Source organism: Pelmatolapia mariae, linkage group LG10_11, assembly GCF_036321145.2.
Source record: "Pelmatolapia mariae isolate MD_Pm_ZW linkage group LG10_11, Pm_UMD_F_2, whole genome shotgun sequence".
In the NCBI taxonomy this organism is placed as follows: domain Eukaryota; kingdom Metazoa; phylum Chordata; class Actinopteri; order Cichliformes; family Cichlidae; genus Pelmatolapia; species Pelmatolapia mariae.
In genome coordinates this window covers 52,998,373-53,016,429 of record NC_086236.1, presented here as the reverse complement: position 1 = coordinate 53,016,429, position 18,057 = coordinate 52,998,373, and the positions used below count along the sequence as shown (strand labels likewise).

The window sequence follows — 18,057 nt, the reverse complement described above, 5'->3', positions numbered from 1 at the left end:
AGTGCTCTTTCAGGCTCAACAAGAAAAAATGAAAAAGAAAGATTAGCTAAAAGGCCTTTTTCATTGGAGAAGAACTATGGCAGGTCTGCTGGTCCAAAAAGTATACAGCCAAATTATCTTAGGCAGGACTATTTAATGGTGTGGCTGAGCGACAGACAGCGCTGGAGTATTGCACTAAGCCTGGTAGTATTCGCGGACCGTTCGTGTTGTAAAGTGTTGCCTGCCCAACGAGTGATTAACTGTTCGCTGTTCTGTGTGTGACTAGGAACAGGGACGGAGGAGAATCACGAGCATAGGAGGACACCTGGAGGAGGAACGGAGATTTCACTACCATGCACTGTTTGAGCATGGGAAGGAGGACACAACTGACCACTTTTTGCACATTGAACTGTTGCTAACCTTTTTCACTGTAAATAAACACACTGCCTTGCATTCAGAGCTTCGCGCCTGGGTCCTCTCTTTCTCCAACCGTGACAGAATACTCCAGCCAGCCATGGACCCAGTGGACTCAAACCCCATCCAGCGTGAACTCTTAGTTCAGGGTGTAGGTTTGGAATGCCATGAAAAGATGATGAGACATTTTGTTAAGGAACAGACAGCGTTACGACAGGTGGTATTGGACCTTCAAGGTATGTTACTCACTGTACATGGTACTTCTGCTAAGGCTCCACCATCTAATCCATCACTAAATACGGTCGCTGTCTGCCCGTTACCTCCCTCGCCACCACTACCTAGGCGAGAACACATGTTACCAGTCCCAAAGACGTTTGATGGAGAACTGGCTAAGAGCAGAGGGTTTTGATTCACAAGCTGAATTGAATGGTCAACATAACATCTCTTATCAAGATTCTCTGAGCAGGTTCCGTTGTGTTTTTGACAGGGGATTAAACCCGGACTGCGCGGCTAATCGTTTGTTTACCCTGAAGCAGGGGCGTAAGAGTGTGGCAGATTTCTCCATGGATTTCTGGATCCTGGCCGAGGAGACTGGATGGTGGAGAACGCGCTCCGGGGAGCCTTGCTGAACTGTCTGAATGAGGACAATAAACGTGTGTTGGCAACAAAAGAGCTGCCCAAGACTTTAAACGCTTTGATCATTATGTGTATTCAGCTAGATGACCATATGAGAGAGTTTGGGAAACGATCAGGAGAAGGGCGGCAGCCGGCAGGGGGTGCTAGCGCCCTGATTGAGTGGAGAGAAGAAGATGAGGAACCGGCGGAGGAGGAGGAGCAGCCGATGCAACTGGGACGAGCCTGGTTTAGTGTCGCTATAATTGGAGAAGAAGACTGCGCACGGGTGAGTGTTTTGTGTGTGGGAATAGGGGACACTTTGACGATACGTGCCCGAAGCGGGTAAAAGAGTCTGCCGGTCAGTAGTGGTGAGAATACTGGCGGGTGCCACTGCTAACACTACCCCCCACCTTAGTTTTCCGGCCAAGGTGATTTTTCGGTCCCTCACTCACCCGTGTAGCATGCTAATTCTGGGGCAGAGCAGAATTTTTTGAATGAATCGCTAGCCCTCGAATTGAGTCTACCCAGTGTCTCCCTCTTTGAAGCTCTCCAAGTTTCCGCTCTTGATGGCAGCCCCCCTACTGTTACTCACCGCACTCAGAAAATTACGCTACTCTGTCCGGCAACTGCTCAGAGCAGATCAGCCTTTTTCTCTTTAAATCACCTGATACACACTTGGTGCTAGGCTATCCTTGGCTTCCTTGGCTTCAGCAACACATTCAATGAATACTGGAATTGTAAAGTGCTTTGAGGGTCTCGAAAAGTGCTATATAATGCAATCCATTATTATTATTATTAACCCACAGATCGACTGGGCTAGGGGGAGCATTACCGGGTGGAGCATTCATTGCCATGAACAGTGTTTGTGCTCCACCACTCCGAGTTCGGCTGTCACCAGCGCTGCAGAGCCCGTTGCCCCCCCCCCCGATTTGTCGGCAGTTCCGCCAGAGTATCATGATTTGGCCCAGGTATTCAGCAAAGAGAAGGCCTCCTTTCTCCCGCACTCCAGCTGTACGACTGTGGGATTGATCTGATCCCTGGCGTCCCCTTGCCCACTAGTCGGCTTTACAACATTTCCAAGCCTGAGCGAGAATCCATGGAACATTACATCACTGATTCATTGGCGACTGGTATAACTGGACCCTCCACGTCGCCCTTGGGTGCGGCGTTCTTTTTTGTTGAAAAGAAGGATAAGACACTTCGGCCTTGCATAGACTTTCGGGGACTGAATAAGATAGAGTGGAGAATCACACAGGGTTGTCTGCAAAGAGAGCTTTAGGATGCTTCCTCCCACTGTCCACTGCATCGTCCATCCACAGTGTTTGCAGGGCTGGCTCAATCGACGGCTGCCGCACCAGTAAGATGTTTTCAGATATATGCAAGCAGGAGATGGTGGATGCTATATTACTACTAATATAATACTTGTAACTCTGTAGCAGACAACAGTTTGATAAAGTGCTATGTAAAAAAAAAGAAAAAAAAGAAACTAAAACATTAGATTCTATAGGTTTCAAAGAGATTTAGTTTATATATTTTATATAATACAGTAAATGTGTACGAATGACCGGCAATAATTCAGTCACTGAGATTATCCATGAAACTAGCTAAGTAATTCCTACATGCGTGTAGATTAAAGAAAATTATTTTACCTGGATATGATTGTCTCTGATGAGCCTAAGGTACAATACATGCCGGCGACAACAATAAAGTTTTTCTAGCTCCTCAAGGATAGTGATGTGCGATACCACTGATTTCCTTTCCGATCCGATACCAAGTAAAATTCAGGGTGGTATCGACGATACTGATCCGATACCGATACTTTGTACAAAAGCATATTTTATTTATTGTATCTCTTATTGTATCTCAAATTATAGCTTCATAATGATTAAAGGGCATCAGATTACTTGTTCTTATCGCTTAATAATGCACAATTATCATATAGAAATAAAAAAAACTGAAGTTGTGTGCTATTTGAACATGTTGCCTGCCTGCAGCACTAAAGGACTCCATGAGAGACGTCTGTCTCGCCCTAGCAGCACCTGTCCCTATCCACGCCTCCTCTTCAGTTCGCCTCAACATAAGCTCGTCATATTCTGTGATATGATTTACTCTGAGGTGCTTGATGAGGTTAGTGGTGTTGCCACAACACCTCACTTTTTTGCCACATGTATCGCAAATCACGTCTCGGCCATTTGTGGAAGTAAAATACGTCCACACATGACTCCATTTACGCTCAGCCATTGTTGTGAGTGTGCACGCCAAGGGGCCGGACACATTTATACAGACGTATTTCGCACATGACTATGACAGGCGGAAGAAGAAGTAGTTCCTTCCAATGTAGACAATCCAAATGATATAGTTTCTTTCCACTGTGTTCCTGTAGATGATAAACTACAAATTTACCCTAAATTACTAAAATATCGATATTTTAATATCAGAATGGATTCTAGAACATAAATGACTGGTATCGGAGGAATCGATATTTCAGTATCGATCCGCACATCACTACTCAAGGATTAAAAATGTACAAAAAACGGAGCGATATTTATCAGTCCATTTTAAAGTTTTCGCGCTGTGGCGTTAGTGAGGGGAAAAAACGGAAGTAAGGACGGACTTAAACGAAGGCTAGAAGGCTGTCCAATTTCACAGGGGCTCACTTCCGTCCTACCCAGCTGTCAAACGATCGTAGGATCCTTCGGAGCATCCTTCCCCTGAATTTGGACACAGCCTATAAATGGTTGGTTAGCTATCAACATTTTTGTCCGTCTGTATCTGGAAGTCCCACAGGATCTAAGCTCAGTCATTCTGGACCACCTTAGGGGGCATCTCCCATTTTGACCTTGGAATTATGTGTATATATTGAAGACATTTTGATGTAACACGCTTCTCCCCCCCCCCCCTTCAAAATTAAAAAAAAAAAAAAATTTAAATTGTCTTAAATGGTTATAGAGCTGTGATGCTATATTTACTATATATATTTGCTGCTGTCTTGGCCAGATCTGTCTTAAAATGACATAACATATGTATGCAGTAGACAAACCCTACGGCGCCTCCTGCAGGTGGTGTGCCTACAGAAGGGCAGGACCCTTGGGATAATGCCCGGTGCTTTCCATCGCACTCCCTTCCCAACCCTGGCTCCAGGGTGGGGCCCCAGTAATCCTATCCTGGGCAGGGTACACAGATCCTATGTTCTTTTGTCATTTTTTATTTGTTTTTTCATTTTCTTTCTCCTCAGTCCTGTCTGAATACAATTCACAACTGTGTTGTACTGCTGTTGTGAGAAATAGTAGCTTTACATGTCTGATAATAAGCTCACACAGAAAGCAGTGCAGCCTCCATGGTGAATGGGATTAATGAAACTGGAGAGAACATGCCACATCACTGGGATCTTAAAGAATAAAACAAACAAACAAACAAAAAACCCAATCATTTAGTGATTCATTTAGAAAGTTTTCTCTGCTAGCCCTCAGGAATTGTGTAGAGATGATAACATATCTGCATAAATAACAGTGAAAGAAAACAGAAATTTCTTTCAGCACATGGATAAAAAAATGTGTTTACTGTCTGTAGTTGCAGTTTTGAAACAAACAAGTGTTGAGTCCATAAGTCAAATGCAGACTAATAACAAATGCAGATTTGTAAGACAATTTCTGCAGCACTAACGGCAAAACCAAATGATCAGTAGCTTTTGATTCCCCCAAGAAACAAACACTTTCATTTTGTGTCAATACATTTACTATTGCCTTAGACTACTCAAGAAATGAAACCATGAATTTGCTGCTTTGAGGAGAGCAAAATTGAAAACACTAACACAGGACATGGACAGTCAAAGTAAAACAGGAAATACACAAACATAGAGACCAGGATAGCTAGATGTAACGCAAAGAACACAAAGGAGGCAAAGAAGCAAAACCTAAAGATTAGAAATCACCAAAACACCAAAAATGACAACAGGAGCAATTTATTAAAATTGCCCAGTTGCTTGCTTCCATCCTATTTCTAAAGATGCTGAGGTGACTCCTCTATTGAAAAAACAGACTCTCTATCCCAGCTCTAATTATCAGCCTATTTCAAAAATTGCTATTTATAAGCAAATTACTAGAAAAAAATGTAGAAAATCATGTTCAGAATCTTACTATGCAGATTAAAGATTTTTTTACCCTTTTCAACCTGGCTTTCAAAAGCAGCACTCGACTGAGACCGTTGTCTTAAGGGTCTATAATGATCTTTTAATGGCTGCTGCAGGGAATTGTTCTGTGATCATTTTGCTTGATCTCAGTGTAGCCTTTGATACCATTGACCACAAAATTCTACTTAACAGGCTTGAGGTTTTGGCTGGTATATCTGGCTGTGCCTTGGACTGGTTTTCTTCCTACTTATCAGATAGGACCTTCTCTGTTAGGATTGACAAGTTCACCTTTAACACTGCCTCCCTAACCTGTGGGGTTCTGTAGGGTTCAGTTTTGGGTCCATAATTATTTTCTTTCTATATGCTTCCTTTAGCCGGTATTATTCGATCTTTTAGTGACATTTCTTATCATTTCTATGCCAATAACAATCAGCTGCATATGTCCTTTAAGCCTCATCAGCTGGATAGGCTGTCCAGCCTAATCCATTGCTTAACTTTCTGATTGGCTTTCTAGCAAATACCTGTCATGGTTTGCCATTTGGAGAAGGGACCGAAATCCTGGAATAGTGCTTTTATTTACAGTGAAGTAAATTTAACACACAATAAATCTCCAGTGCGCTCCCTCAACTCCTGTGTCGTGCCTTCTCCCAAGTGTCTGTACTCCTTGCTCTCTGCTCCCGTGTCTCCGCACACCCCGTGCATGCTGCAGTCCTGTGTTCCGCTCTCCTCCTGACGAAAAACAACAGACGCAGCTGTCAGGACACCAAACTCCAGCAGGCATACACTTAACAACACTAGAACCACTAACATGGAGTCTAACTCAACAATCCCCCGCCCTTAGGAGCTTCCTCATGCTCTTAAATAGCTCCCCCAACGAGCTTGGCATGGTCTTCAGGTGTGGCCAGCCCCCCTAGCAGGGCCACACCCACCAGGCCTGAAGGTGCCTGTCAGAATACCACTGCACACACACATGCCTGCCTATACATACAAACGTGGACACACACAGCAGCACAATGCAGCGAAAACACATAATAATAATTGAGTCCACATGTCACAAACAAGAATGCTGTGGACTCAAGAGCAGACTCAATTGCTCGAACTATGTACAATTTTATTGAAGGGAAAATGTACAAGGCTGGGTCTAACAGAAACTATACGCAGGAACTGAGGGAGACCGGAGGACGGAGAAACAGACATGGAACACAAGGAGAACACGGGCGGGAACTTCTGCAAACACAGGAGAGAGGTTTTACTGATCTGGGAAACAATTAAAGGGCTGACGTGAGTGGTTCTAGTGGAGAGTCTTGTTCTTACTTGGAAACACCAGCTATTAGGCAGAGGAGGGGTTGCTGTGGGAGCGTCCCAGGGATAGCTGAGAATGCGGGGAAGCTGGTCCAGGTTCCAGGGTGTCCAGGGGAGAGAGATCCACCATTAAAGCACGGGCAGGAGGGCAGGCTGATGAGATGGTGAGTATGTAGTCCTAGGGTTCTAGGCAGACTGGAGAACAGGGTGAAAACAGAACCAGCGCTGCTGATGAGCATGACGGGTGATGTATCTGGAGAACACTGGAGACAGAGAACACATTAATCCAAGATCCAGGCAGACGGATGCCAAACACAGTGGAGGCCAGTGTTGGGGAGTAACGGAATACATGTACCGCCATTACGTATTTAAAATACAAAATATGAGTAACTGTATTCCGTTACAGTTACCGTTTAAAAAGGTGGTATTTAGAATACAGTTACTTTGTTGAAATAAATGGATTACACGGCGGTATTTTCCTGTTTCATATTGTCACGGGTCAGGACTGTTTGGGTTTTGTTTGACAGCTACGTTCTGTTGTTCCAGGCGGCAGCGTTATGGTTGCCATGGTTACAGGGTGACGCGCGCGCTCTCTCTGCGACTGTGTGTTTCCTGGGTGAGAGAGCGCCTTTTTGTTGTTGTTGTTGTGCTAAGCTAATAGGCAGAATGCTACAGGCATAGCCCTAAAGAATATATCCTCATGGGCAGTGTAGTCCGTGCTGCAGCGAGAATGGACTGCCATACACGTTATGTGTCTGTGAGCGCGAGGAGGGAGAAAAAGGAGAGTGGTAAAGTACGAGTTGTCATTGAGCAGAAACAGGAGCTGGAAGCATGTAAATATAATAATAACCACTGCAGCCAAGAAGAGTGCCTGACGAGCCCAGTTGTAAGTAAGCTATTAAGACTCAACTGTACACTGTGTTCGTGTTTTCCTCCGAAACAATAAGTTCCATTGGAGCAGCCTTTCAACGCCTCTCTCTGTCTCTCGCAAGCAAAGTTGACGCAGATAACAAAGTAAAGCTATTTTTCGGCTACGAGCCCGACACGGAACCCGACGTATTAGCCAGAGGTCCCTTTACTATGGTTAGGAGCCGCGGACCTCCAGTAATAGTAATAAATCACAGCAATAGTTGTAAAAAGCATGATAATATATTAAGTAATCCAAAGTATTTAGAATACATTACTCTCATTGAGTAACGTAACGGAATACATTACAAAATACATTTTGGGGCATGTATTCTGTAATCTGTAGTGGAATACATTTTAAAAGTAACCTTCCCAACACTGGTGGAGGCCAAGTTTACCACTAGTGGTAGCAGGACGAACTGGCGAGGAGTGGCAGGCAGCGCTGGCTTAAAAACCTTCCAGATGGAGGCCCGGAAATTGCAAGCAGGTGATGAGCTGGCCAACTCAACCCCAGGGAATGGGCAACAGGAACCTGGACCACACCCGACCAGACACTCCCACGGCATATGACACCACACTGCTCAAGGACCCTGGGTCCCTCAGACCCAGGTCCCTGACAGTACCTTGTTTTAAACATGTACAAGACTGAGACCATGATGACTACAGCTGTGTCCCAAAATGTAGGCCGCATCCTCCTGAGGACCCGGCCTTCGCGGTCTACGTGGGCCAGGTCCTTCGAAGACCGAGAAGGCCGGAAGTGCGAGGCTGTCAAACGGGACAGTCTAGCCTTCAGATTTGCATCACCGCTGTCTCGGTGGAGTTTAATAAACTCAGCCGTGTGCTCCTTGCCATCTAAAATATAACAGGACACTGGCGTCAATTCTCGAGCGTCTCACACTTCTGTTTAATCAGTTTTCTTTTTGACGTTTATTTAGCTGTGTGAAAATCCCGGAGGAACCCAACCGATGGATTAATAAAGTTTTATTTAGTCTAATCTAATCTAATAACTTTGATCTCAGCCAAACCGATATACTCCGGAACAAATAAAACACCAAAAAAAGCCAAACACTTACATTTTTAAGTTATCCCAGTGACTTATATATGTTTAACCAGAGTAGTGAAAGACAGCGGGGGTCTGAAAACGATGAAGCTGGGAGTCCACTGCTCTCGCCGGCTCGAGTGACCATTGAACCCCCCATGCTAGCTATCAAGCGGGTGGGTAACAGACATCTCCGAAAACGTCGGAGCACTTTTGCAAATATGCGATGTCTTGATAAACCAAGCAGATATTTGAAGTTTACACGGCTACTTTCTCGCCCGAAAATATGTTAAAAGTTTATTTTGTGACCTAGAAAGATTAATAAGAGTAATATTAAAACTTAGTAGCGGCCGCCATTGTTGGAAACTGGAATTGGCTGGGCCGCGCTATGAATTCTGGCATATGGTGGGCCACGAAGGACACACCCGACCCATCCTTCAAATTCGGGGAAATGAAGGACGCATTTGTGGGCCGCATTTGAAGGAGTCGATGAATTGTGACAGCCTTCGTCGCCTGGCTGTGATGTAATCGGCCTTTAATTGCGGCCTCCGAAAGATGCAGCCGACGTTTTGGGACACAGCTTACATTCTAAAATCAGTCAGGTTCTCGCTTCTTTCCATCCTTCTGCCAAGTCAAACATTCGAAATCTTGGAGTAATGTTTAATTCTTCTCTGGGCCTTGACTTGCATGTAAAATCTTTGTCTCATTCCTGTTTCTTTCATTCAAGGAACATTTCTAAACTGCGACATATGGTCTCATTAGCTCAATTGGAAAAAAATTGTTCATGCATTTGTGTCATTGCATTTAGATTATTGTAATGCCCTTTTTACCGGCTTGGACATCTCTTTCTTGCCTCCAAGCTATACAAAATACAGCGGCCAGGCTACTAACACGTTCCAGCAAGCGAGCTCACATTACTTCTATGTTATATTCTTTACATTGGCTCCCAATAGATTTTAGAATTTGTTTTAAAATTCTTGTTTTAACATACAGAGCGCTAAACGGCTAGGCCCCAGATGATTTATCCCAGCTTCTTACAAAGTAGACTGTTGCTCGTTGTCTTCGCTCACAGACTCAGAGTTTGTTGGTTATTCCACGTACTGAAGATGAAAGAGAACAGAGCCTTTCAGTCTGTGGCACAGTCTACCGCCACAACTACGTCTGGGTGACTCTGTGGATTCTTTTAAAAAGCAGTTAAAGAAATTTCGGTTTAAACAAGCCTTCTGTTTAGTTTTTGTTTTTTTTATCTTAAACTTTTATTTACATTTAACCTTTTATATTGTCTATATTATTGTGACAGCCTGTCTATGAAAAGCGCTTAATAAATAAACTTTACTTACTTACTTGCCTGTGCAAAAAAGAGATGGAGTACAGTGGTCACATTATACGGTGCTTTATGTTAAATATGTTAAAAATCCATGTGTTCTAATGTACACTTGGAGAATACAGCTGAAGGTGATTTTTGTCATGTTTGTATATTTACACATTTCCTTGATTTTTTGGTCTCCTACTCATTACATGTGATCAACTGACTTCTCCGAAAGTAAGTCAGTTGATCAAGTTAAGCAAATAAGACTGAAAGTGTGGGTTGTACCACTTCTCTTTCTCTGACCAGCTCTGCTGTGAACTATGCCTCAGTCCTACCAGCTTTCACAGTATCTCAGAAGAAGCATTACAGAGATGCACAAAGCTAACAAATCATTTCTAATGTTACGATTGTTTGTCAGGAAAAAAATTTCTACAAATGGACCAGTAACACTACATTGTGTTTTTACTTTTGATTTATATTTCACCAAACTTTGCTACCCACTAAAATCTTTGTTTATGTGTCACTGAGAAAGACCAGTAGGAGAACACCACAAAAGGAAACTCTGCTCTTGAAGGTAAATAAGTAGGTTGTTTACAGTTTGAAAAAATAGTTAAGTGTTTAAAGTATAAAGCTATTTAAATGGACTACTTATATACTATATTTATTTGTATCAAATCCAAATTACCACTCATGGTGACATCCCAATAGAAAAATGTTTAAACAATTTATGAATTATTATCTTGAGGACCAGATAAATGTTAGAAAATGAATCAGCACATGAAACATTTACTTCAAACTATTAAGAATTTAAAATTCTGCACATCAGCTAGTTGGAATAGCTCGCAAACTATAAGCGGACATTATACACATATAAAATCTCACATAGTTCCCTCAGTGATTAATGAAATATCCTGATTCTGATTCATTCACATGTTAAGTTCTTTAGGCTCTGTTACTGTAACCCTCAACTGTGATATGAGTTTAGCATACCAGGGATATATTTCCTTTTCTCTAATATTGGCAGTCAGGATAAGCGGTCACATTAAGCTGGTTATTAATTTGCTAAGTTAACCTGGGGTTTCCCCTGGATGTTACATGAGTCAAATGAATCGCAATTATAGATGTACCAGTGTACCAGGGTTTGTGCCAAAAAGTGTTCAGCTGCCAAATAGTGATTTCTGTTTGTTTTTATCTGTAATATATTTGCTTATATTCATAGACTACTCAGCTGTATTTATTAAAGGGTTATGTAAAATTAAAAATATCTGTTTTGCAAGTATCTTCATGACTTGGTGTTTTTGTACATGCATTGTAAACAATCCCATCCGTGTTGGCCACTAAAATATGTTTATCCTCCTAAGACCCAGCAATAAATTTTTGTCTTATCTCAGGGACATACATCTGAAACTATCAAGCAGCATTTATGCAATCTATATGAGTAATGCTGTACTGTCAAGGGGTCATCCTGGGCTTTCTATTTATGCCACATTTGTGGGGGTGTGGGCAAACAGACCACATGGACTTTCTTTTCAAAATGATGGGGATTGTAACTTCTATATTTTATGGCCACAATGTAGGTTAAGTGATACTTTTTTGCAGCTGTATATGATTATATCGCTGAAACTGTCTTTATTAATTCAATTTCAAATACACTGAAACTGCTTATTTATGTAGTATGAAAGATGAAACCAGGACAGTGCTGCCCACAGTCAAACAGGTGGTTGTCTAATTACATCACAAGGAAAACAAGAAAGCAGAGCACACAAACCAGAGGAAGGGTCTCATTTATGAAGACAGCATGAACACCATACAGAAACTGGATTTAAATTGCTCTTTAGCATGAGACATGAAAACAGGAAAAAGCTGCCCACAACCATCAAACCAAATTACCTTTATGTCTTTGATTAGGGCAGAAATAATAAAGCCTGTTTGAGATAAGGCTGCCACAAAAAACAAAAAGCCGCCATAAAGGGAATGACAGAATCACACTTCTTGTGGCAGCCTGAGCCCCCAGGACAGTCCTGGGCAAAGACCCACACACAGCTGCTCTAGCCAGGCAACTTTACAAGCAGACAGTTCAGTGAGCTGTCTGAAGCAATTCACCGCAAACAAATGCTGTGGGCAACTCCTGTGAGCAAAACACTATAAGTGAATACCACTGATAGAGCCCTAAAAATAATCATGATATTCGGAAATCATATATTATATATTTTATTGGGTTCACTACTTATTTTGGTAAAGTAAAAACCACAGTGATTTAGAGGTTATTAAAATGTGTTCAAGCTTGGCAAATTACTTATATATCTCATAAATCATAACACACCACTCTCACTTTTCTTTACTTGGATTCAGATTGACACCAAAAATTGTGGAATTGCATACCACTAACAGTTATTTTATTTTACACTCCCCTGATAACAGCAGACACACTGTCACACACCAGTCAGCCAAGAACAGTGACAAAGGTTTAATGGAAGACACAAACATTTATGCAGAGAAGGCAGTAAACAACCTGCCCACCAGCTGAAATTACTTCACACAGCTTAAGAAAAAACTTAATAGAGAGGACAGCATTTGTGCAACGATCATATCATTGTGCCACTGAAGCTGGTCAGATTGTACCCAACTCACATTATGAGCAATGTTTTTAAATGTCCTGTACTTTCAAATGCAACATTTTATCAGCTTAACAATATCAGCAAGCAAACAACTGTTATGCCATTTGTCATATAGTGCAAGTCAAAGATCCAGCTGCTGCATTCCCCAGGGAGAGAAAAGTGCAAGATAATTTCACCCAAAGATGGAAAAAGATGTAAGAAAGACAGAAGAAAAGAGGTTATATCGAAAGATAAGAACTCCTCAGTGACATGTGATAAAGTGGAAATTTAAAGTTTACATAAGTCCTCATTTTAAAATCATATTAGATCTGTATATGGTGTTATGTTTTTCTTTCATATTGTGAAACTTCTTGCAATACAATATACTGCGTGCTCTTCAAAGTTTGCATGAAACTACTCAGCAGTTGTGGCAATTCTGAGCAAAATAAACAGGTTTGTGTGGATTACAATGTGAATTTACTGCAAAGCAGTGTGTTGGGCTGCTGTATTCATGTTTAGTTTTATGTTACATCATGTGTAGCAGTGATTAAGCTGATGATGCTTAGATTAATTAATTGAATTTCATCTACATACTGTGTAGTACAAACAGTATGCTGTCAGTCTAGTTATTGGAATAAGCCTGGGTAGATTAGGAAATATTGGATAACATCTTGCTGAATTCAGTAGTGTAAATCCACAAAGAGCACTAAATCTCACAGCAAGGTAAAGAACCTAGGTAAAGAACGCTTATTCTTTGTGCACCTCTGGTACTGACTGAAAAAAGTACAACTTGTCTTGATGAGTTGTGAGATTTAGATGAGACGAGCACCAACACAATAGCAAATGTCTGTAGCAGTGAACCATGCAAGAAACTATAGCAGTACTCACGAGGGAAACAGAAAAACTTTAGACCCCATCAGCGCACGGACGTCAGAGGAATTTTCCATAGATGCGCTATTTTCTGGAGAACTGATTAGCTAGTGGGCGGTGATTTCATAGCTATTCATCTTTTAACTTGAACATACACTGCCCCGGAGGAAGTTAGATTCCCAGCAAAAGTTACAGTGGTCAGTGGTAACGTAAGAAGTGAATGGCTTTATAATGCTTAGCAGTGCGGGCTTCTGATCATCAAGACGGAGCACTGATTAGTTAATTAACAGACGGAAGATGAAGACATCAGGTATCTTGGGCTGCTGAGGTAAATGAATTTCAATCACTTAAGTTAAGAAAAGCTATCGAGCTTTGGAAGAAGAGCATATCACACAAACGCGATTTGCCTGATTAACAGAAGCAATTTACTGCAAAATGTGTTAGAATTAATTCTGAAAAAGCAAAACTTATTTTGTGTCTCTTGCGTTTGTGATAGTTGCTGTTATGAGTGTTCATTTATGTTTTACGCTTTAAGAAGTAGTGCGTAATTGACGTGCGTGGATGGCTCAAAGCTGTGAGCGCACAGTCATCTTTGGCTCTTATCCGTAGACCTTCCTCACCATGGATTTTAGATAAGACCCTACATATTTATGAAACTTAATAATACAGGTATTTCTCTGAAACAGGACAGAATATAATTGAATTTGGAGCATCAGAGGGACAGGAAGAATCCCGATACACGACGCATACAAAGATGTGGGTTGCTTCACAGACCGCCAATTTTCTTTTTTAGAGTGACCAGATGGTTTAGAGTCGTGCTTTTAGTCATATTTCTATGCAGCGATTAGAACAAAATGAAAGCACCTCTCCATTTTTTTCTCGGCAGTGTGCGCACACAGAGTGAATTTCATTGACTTTTTAAATTCTTTCGGGTTTCCACTCCTGGGTTTTTTTCAAAGTTGTTTCACTGTAAAATGAATATAAAATGTCAGAGACTGGGCCCTACGTAAATGGGCCGTTTGGAGCTCAAGCCCAGGACGTCTGCACCTATAAGTTGTCATAGTTGATTTGTCGGACAATGTCGGACAAACTGCATTTAACGATGCGCAAAAACTCCAGCATCTGTGGTAGTGATGTGCAATACCACTGATTTCCTTTACGATCTAAATAAATCTGAAGTAAAATTCAGTCTGCTATCGGCGATACTGACCCGATACTGATACTTTGTACAAAAATTAAAATAATAGCTCTCAGAAACATTTTATAGATGCATGTTATTATCTATGTTATGCATGAAATATTTTGAGTTGTATTTTTTTAAGCCAAAAATTTTATTGCAAGTACACTGTATATTTTAAAGATACCTAGTCAAAAACCTAAGCATATGTGAGTTCCAAAATTCAGCAACAATGCTACACATCACCAACAGCTCCACACTTTCTCTCTCTGTACCTGGATAGTACCTGCCTGCAGCACCAAACAAGTCCACAAGCGATGTTTGTCCCGCCCCAGCAGCATCTGTCCCTCCTCTGATTTCCAGTTCACCTCGTCATAAGTTCATCATCATGTGTGTTATGATTTACTTTTGTTTGTGTTTGAAAAGGTGTATCTGAAAATTGTCCATTCAGACTCAATGTCCCCAGTCTCCTCTGTAATGCTCTTACAGCTCTGCCAGAAGTGGGAGTTGAAAGCTCGCAGACCGGGGTCTCTGTCAGGCATTCCCAATGCATTCTCACTCTATTTTCAGGGATGCCAGGTCTTTCCAGCCTCCTCCCCAGCCACTTGATTCAACTCACCACCAGGTGGTTATCAGTTGACAGCTCAGCACCTCTACACCTGAGTGTCCAGAACATACGGCTGCAAATCTGATGACACGATTACAAAGTCAATCATCGACCTGTGGCCTAGAGTGTCCTGGTGCCATGTGCACTTATGGACACCCTTATGTTCGAACATGGTGTTTGTTATGGGTAACCTGTGGTTTGCACAGAAGTCCAGTAACAGAACACCACACGAGTTAAATTCTTGCAAGCCGTTCCTCCCAATCGCACCCCGTCTAGGGACTCCAAGAAGGCCGGGTCATCTGGGCTATAAGCACAGACAACAATCAGGATCCATTCCCAGACCTGAAGGTGCAGGGTACAAACCCTGTCTTCCACTTGGAAAAACCCCAATGTATGGCAGCAAGCCGTACGGCTACTAGGATAACCACCCCAGTCTGCCGCCTCTCATTAAGGGCAACTCCAGACTGAGAGACAGTCCAGCCCCTCTCTAGGAGACTGGTTCCAGAGCCCAAGCCGTGCGTTGAAGTGGGCCCGACTATAGAGCCGGTACCTCTCAACTTCGCACACCAACTCAGTGGGATTAAGGCTCCTTCCCCACCAGAGAGTTAACATTCCATGTTCCAATTGTTAGTCTTGGTAGCTGGGGTTCAGTCCACCAGGGTGTACACCTCTGGCCACTGTCGAGGACACACTGCACCTGACCCCTAGAAAGACATCTATTTGATGAAATGTATTCCCTTATGAAGTGTAATCCATTATCGTAAATTTAAATGTTACTAGGAAATGATCTGACAAAAGGAGGGTTTAAAGAAGTTACAGTTACAGTTAAATGTTAAGTTTCTATATCATATGTCAGAAAAGGATCCAGAGTGATGTTAAAGCGGTGGGTGAGTTCTTTTACATTTTGAGAGAAGCCAATTGGGTCTAATAATAGATTAAACGCCATGCTGAAGCTGTCATTTTCAATATTTACATGAATGAATAAAGCACATGAAGATTACAGCATAAAATAAGGCATTATCTAAAGTTTTTCATCAAATGGCTTACACAGATAAACTGCAGAATAGCACCACTAGGCGTTGTATTAGGAAGTGATACTGTACTGCAGAGAGAGCCAACAGATGAGAGAGCACATTTGATAACTTTAACTGATTTTAATTGTTTACATCAACTCGTGAATTGAAATCATCGCTGCTCTTCTTGAGGTTCTTTTGGGCTCATCAGTATTGTAATCTACATCCACTTTAGTACCTCAATCTAAACACTCAACATCATTTGTGTTGTTTTAGCAAAATATGTTTTAAGTGCTCATATCAACAAGATTCATCTTCTTTGTAATTTGCATTTGACATCAAGTTGTGATGTAAGAGTAATTAAATTGAGTATAAAAACTAAAACTGACTTTGACATACATTAATACTGTTCTTTCTTTATGTTAATACCGCAGGTCTCAAGAAAATGATGGAGATGACCAACAGTAACTCAACCAACAACTCTTGCATTCACATCAGTACAACTACTCCTGAGATTAGAAAGTCTCTCATCACTGTGTCTATCATTTTTCACTTCCTGATATTTCTCCTTGGTGTGCTCGGGAATGGACTGGTTATCTGGGTGACTGGGCTAAAGATGAAGAAAACAGTAAACACAGTTTGGTACCTCAACCTTGCTGTGGCCGACTTCATCTTTGTAGCATTTCTACCCCTCAATGTAATAAACCTTGCTTTAGACTTCCACTGGCCTTTTGGCAACTTCATGTGCAAGCTCAACACCATGGTACTTATTCTGAACATGTTTGCCAGCGTCTACATTCTGGTGGTGATTAGTGCAGACAGATGTGTGTCTGTGGTGTGGCCTGTCTGGGCTCAGAACAACCGAAATGTACGTAAGGCCTTGTTTGTGACTCTGGGTGTTTGGGGGGTGGCTTTGATGATCGGCTTTCCATATTCCATCATCATGGACACAGAGCAAGCGTGTGAGAATGAAAACAAAACTCTCTGCTTAAACAGCTACGCTATTTCTGATGACTATAATGCAGAATCTCCCAATATACTGCGACAATTTCGTTATCCACCGATTATCATCGCCCGCTTCCTTGTGCTTTTTGCAGTCCCATTCTCTATCATTGTCTCCTGTAACGCTGTAATAATCCATCATCTCAGAAGAAACCACACACTGGCAAGGAAATCAGGTCGCCCCTTTAAGATCATTGTTGCCATTATCATCACATTTTTTCTCTGCTGGGCTCCCATTTATATTATGGATCTAATTGTGCTGGCGAAAGAAATGGACACTTCAAGTGGTGTCATTGGGATCCCTTTGGCCACCAATTTGGCCTTTCTCAACAGCTGCCTGAATCCACTGCTGTATGTGTTTGTGGGCAAAGATTTTAAGAAAGAAGTCTGCAAATCCATTCTAGCTGCAATGGAGACTGCCTTCCAGGAAGAGGAGAAACGCTCTCAGAGTTATGTTAAGTCAGTTAGCACAAATACATTTCAGCTTTGAAAACTGATGTGTAAGGCTGTTAATGACACAAAGAACCATAAGGAAACAATATTACTTCAGAGAAAATCTTTCTAAATCTGTGTTGTTTGAAATATATGAAAAGGTTTAATAAATATTTATACCCATTTCACTGCTCTTATAATGTTAATTTAATGGAAATGGCTAATGTTGTTTGTTTCTTAAGTCATACGTTAAGTCTGCATTAAGTTTGTACCATTACAGAGCTGGAAGTGATTGTAAAATGCCACTTCCTGGAAAAAAAGAGCGAGTCAGTAATTTCAAAATAAGTATTACATATGTTTCTGTTTCTGGTTCATTTTACTGCTTCTTTTAACCTTTAACAAGTATGATTTGGTTAAGTGGAAAGTGGCACTTTAAACACTATCTAGTGAGTATAACCTATTTGGTCTGTGTGTACATTTACAACAACACCATGTGAATAATTAGATTTTATAGTAATCATTTAGCATAACAGCTTATCTCCTATTAATGTACTGTATAAGATAAATGATATGATGTTATGTTTAACAAAACAGCAGCTTTGTATAATTATTTAGTCTTTAGTTTTATATAGGCATATTCTTATATATAACTTAAATCAAATTTCA

The 18,057-nt window shown here is 41.5% G+C and overlaps 1 protein-coding gene across 1 annotated transcript; it reads left to right on the top strand.

Annotated features, from left to right (window-relative positions):
- The first annotated feature begins 988 nt into the window (after positions 1 to 988).
- LOC134635441 (chemerin-like receptor 1) lies at positions 989 to 17,449 on the top strand. Its single transcript, XM_063484823.1, has 3 exons — positions 989 to 1,294; positions 15,221 to 15,299; positions 16,392 to 17,449. Exons 1-3 carry the CDS (start codon positions 989 to 991, stop codon positions 17,447 to 17,449), a joined length of 1,443 nt encoding a protein of 480 aa, XP_063340893.1.
- Positions 17,450 to 18,057: the final 608 nt, after the last annotated feature.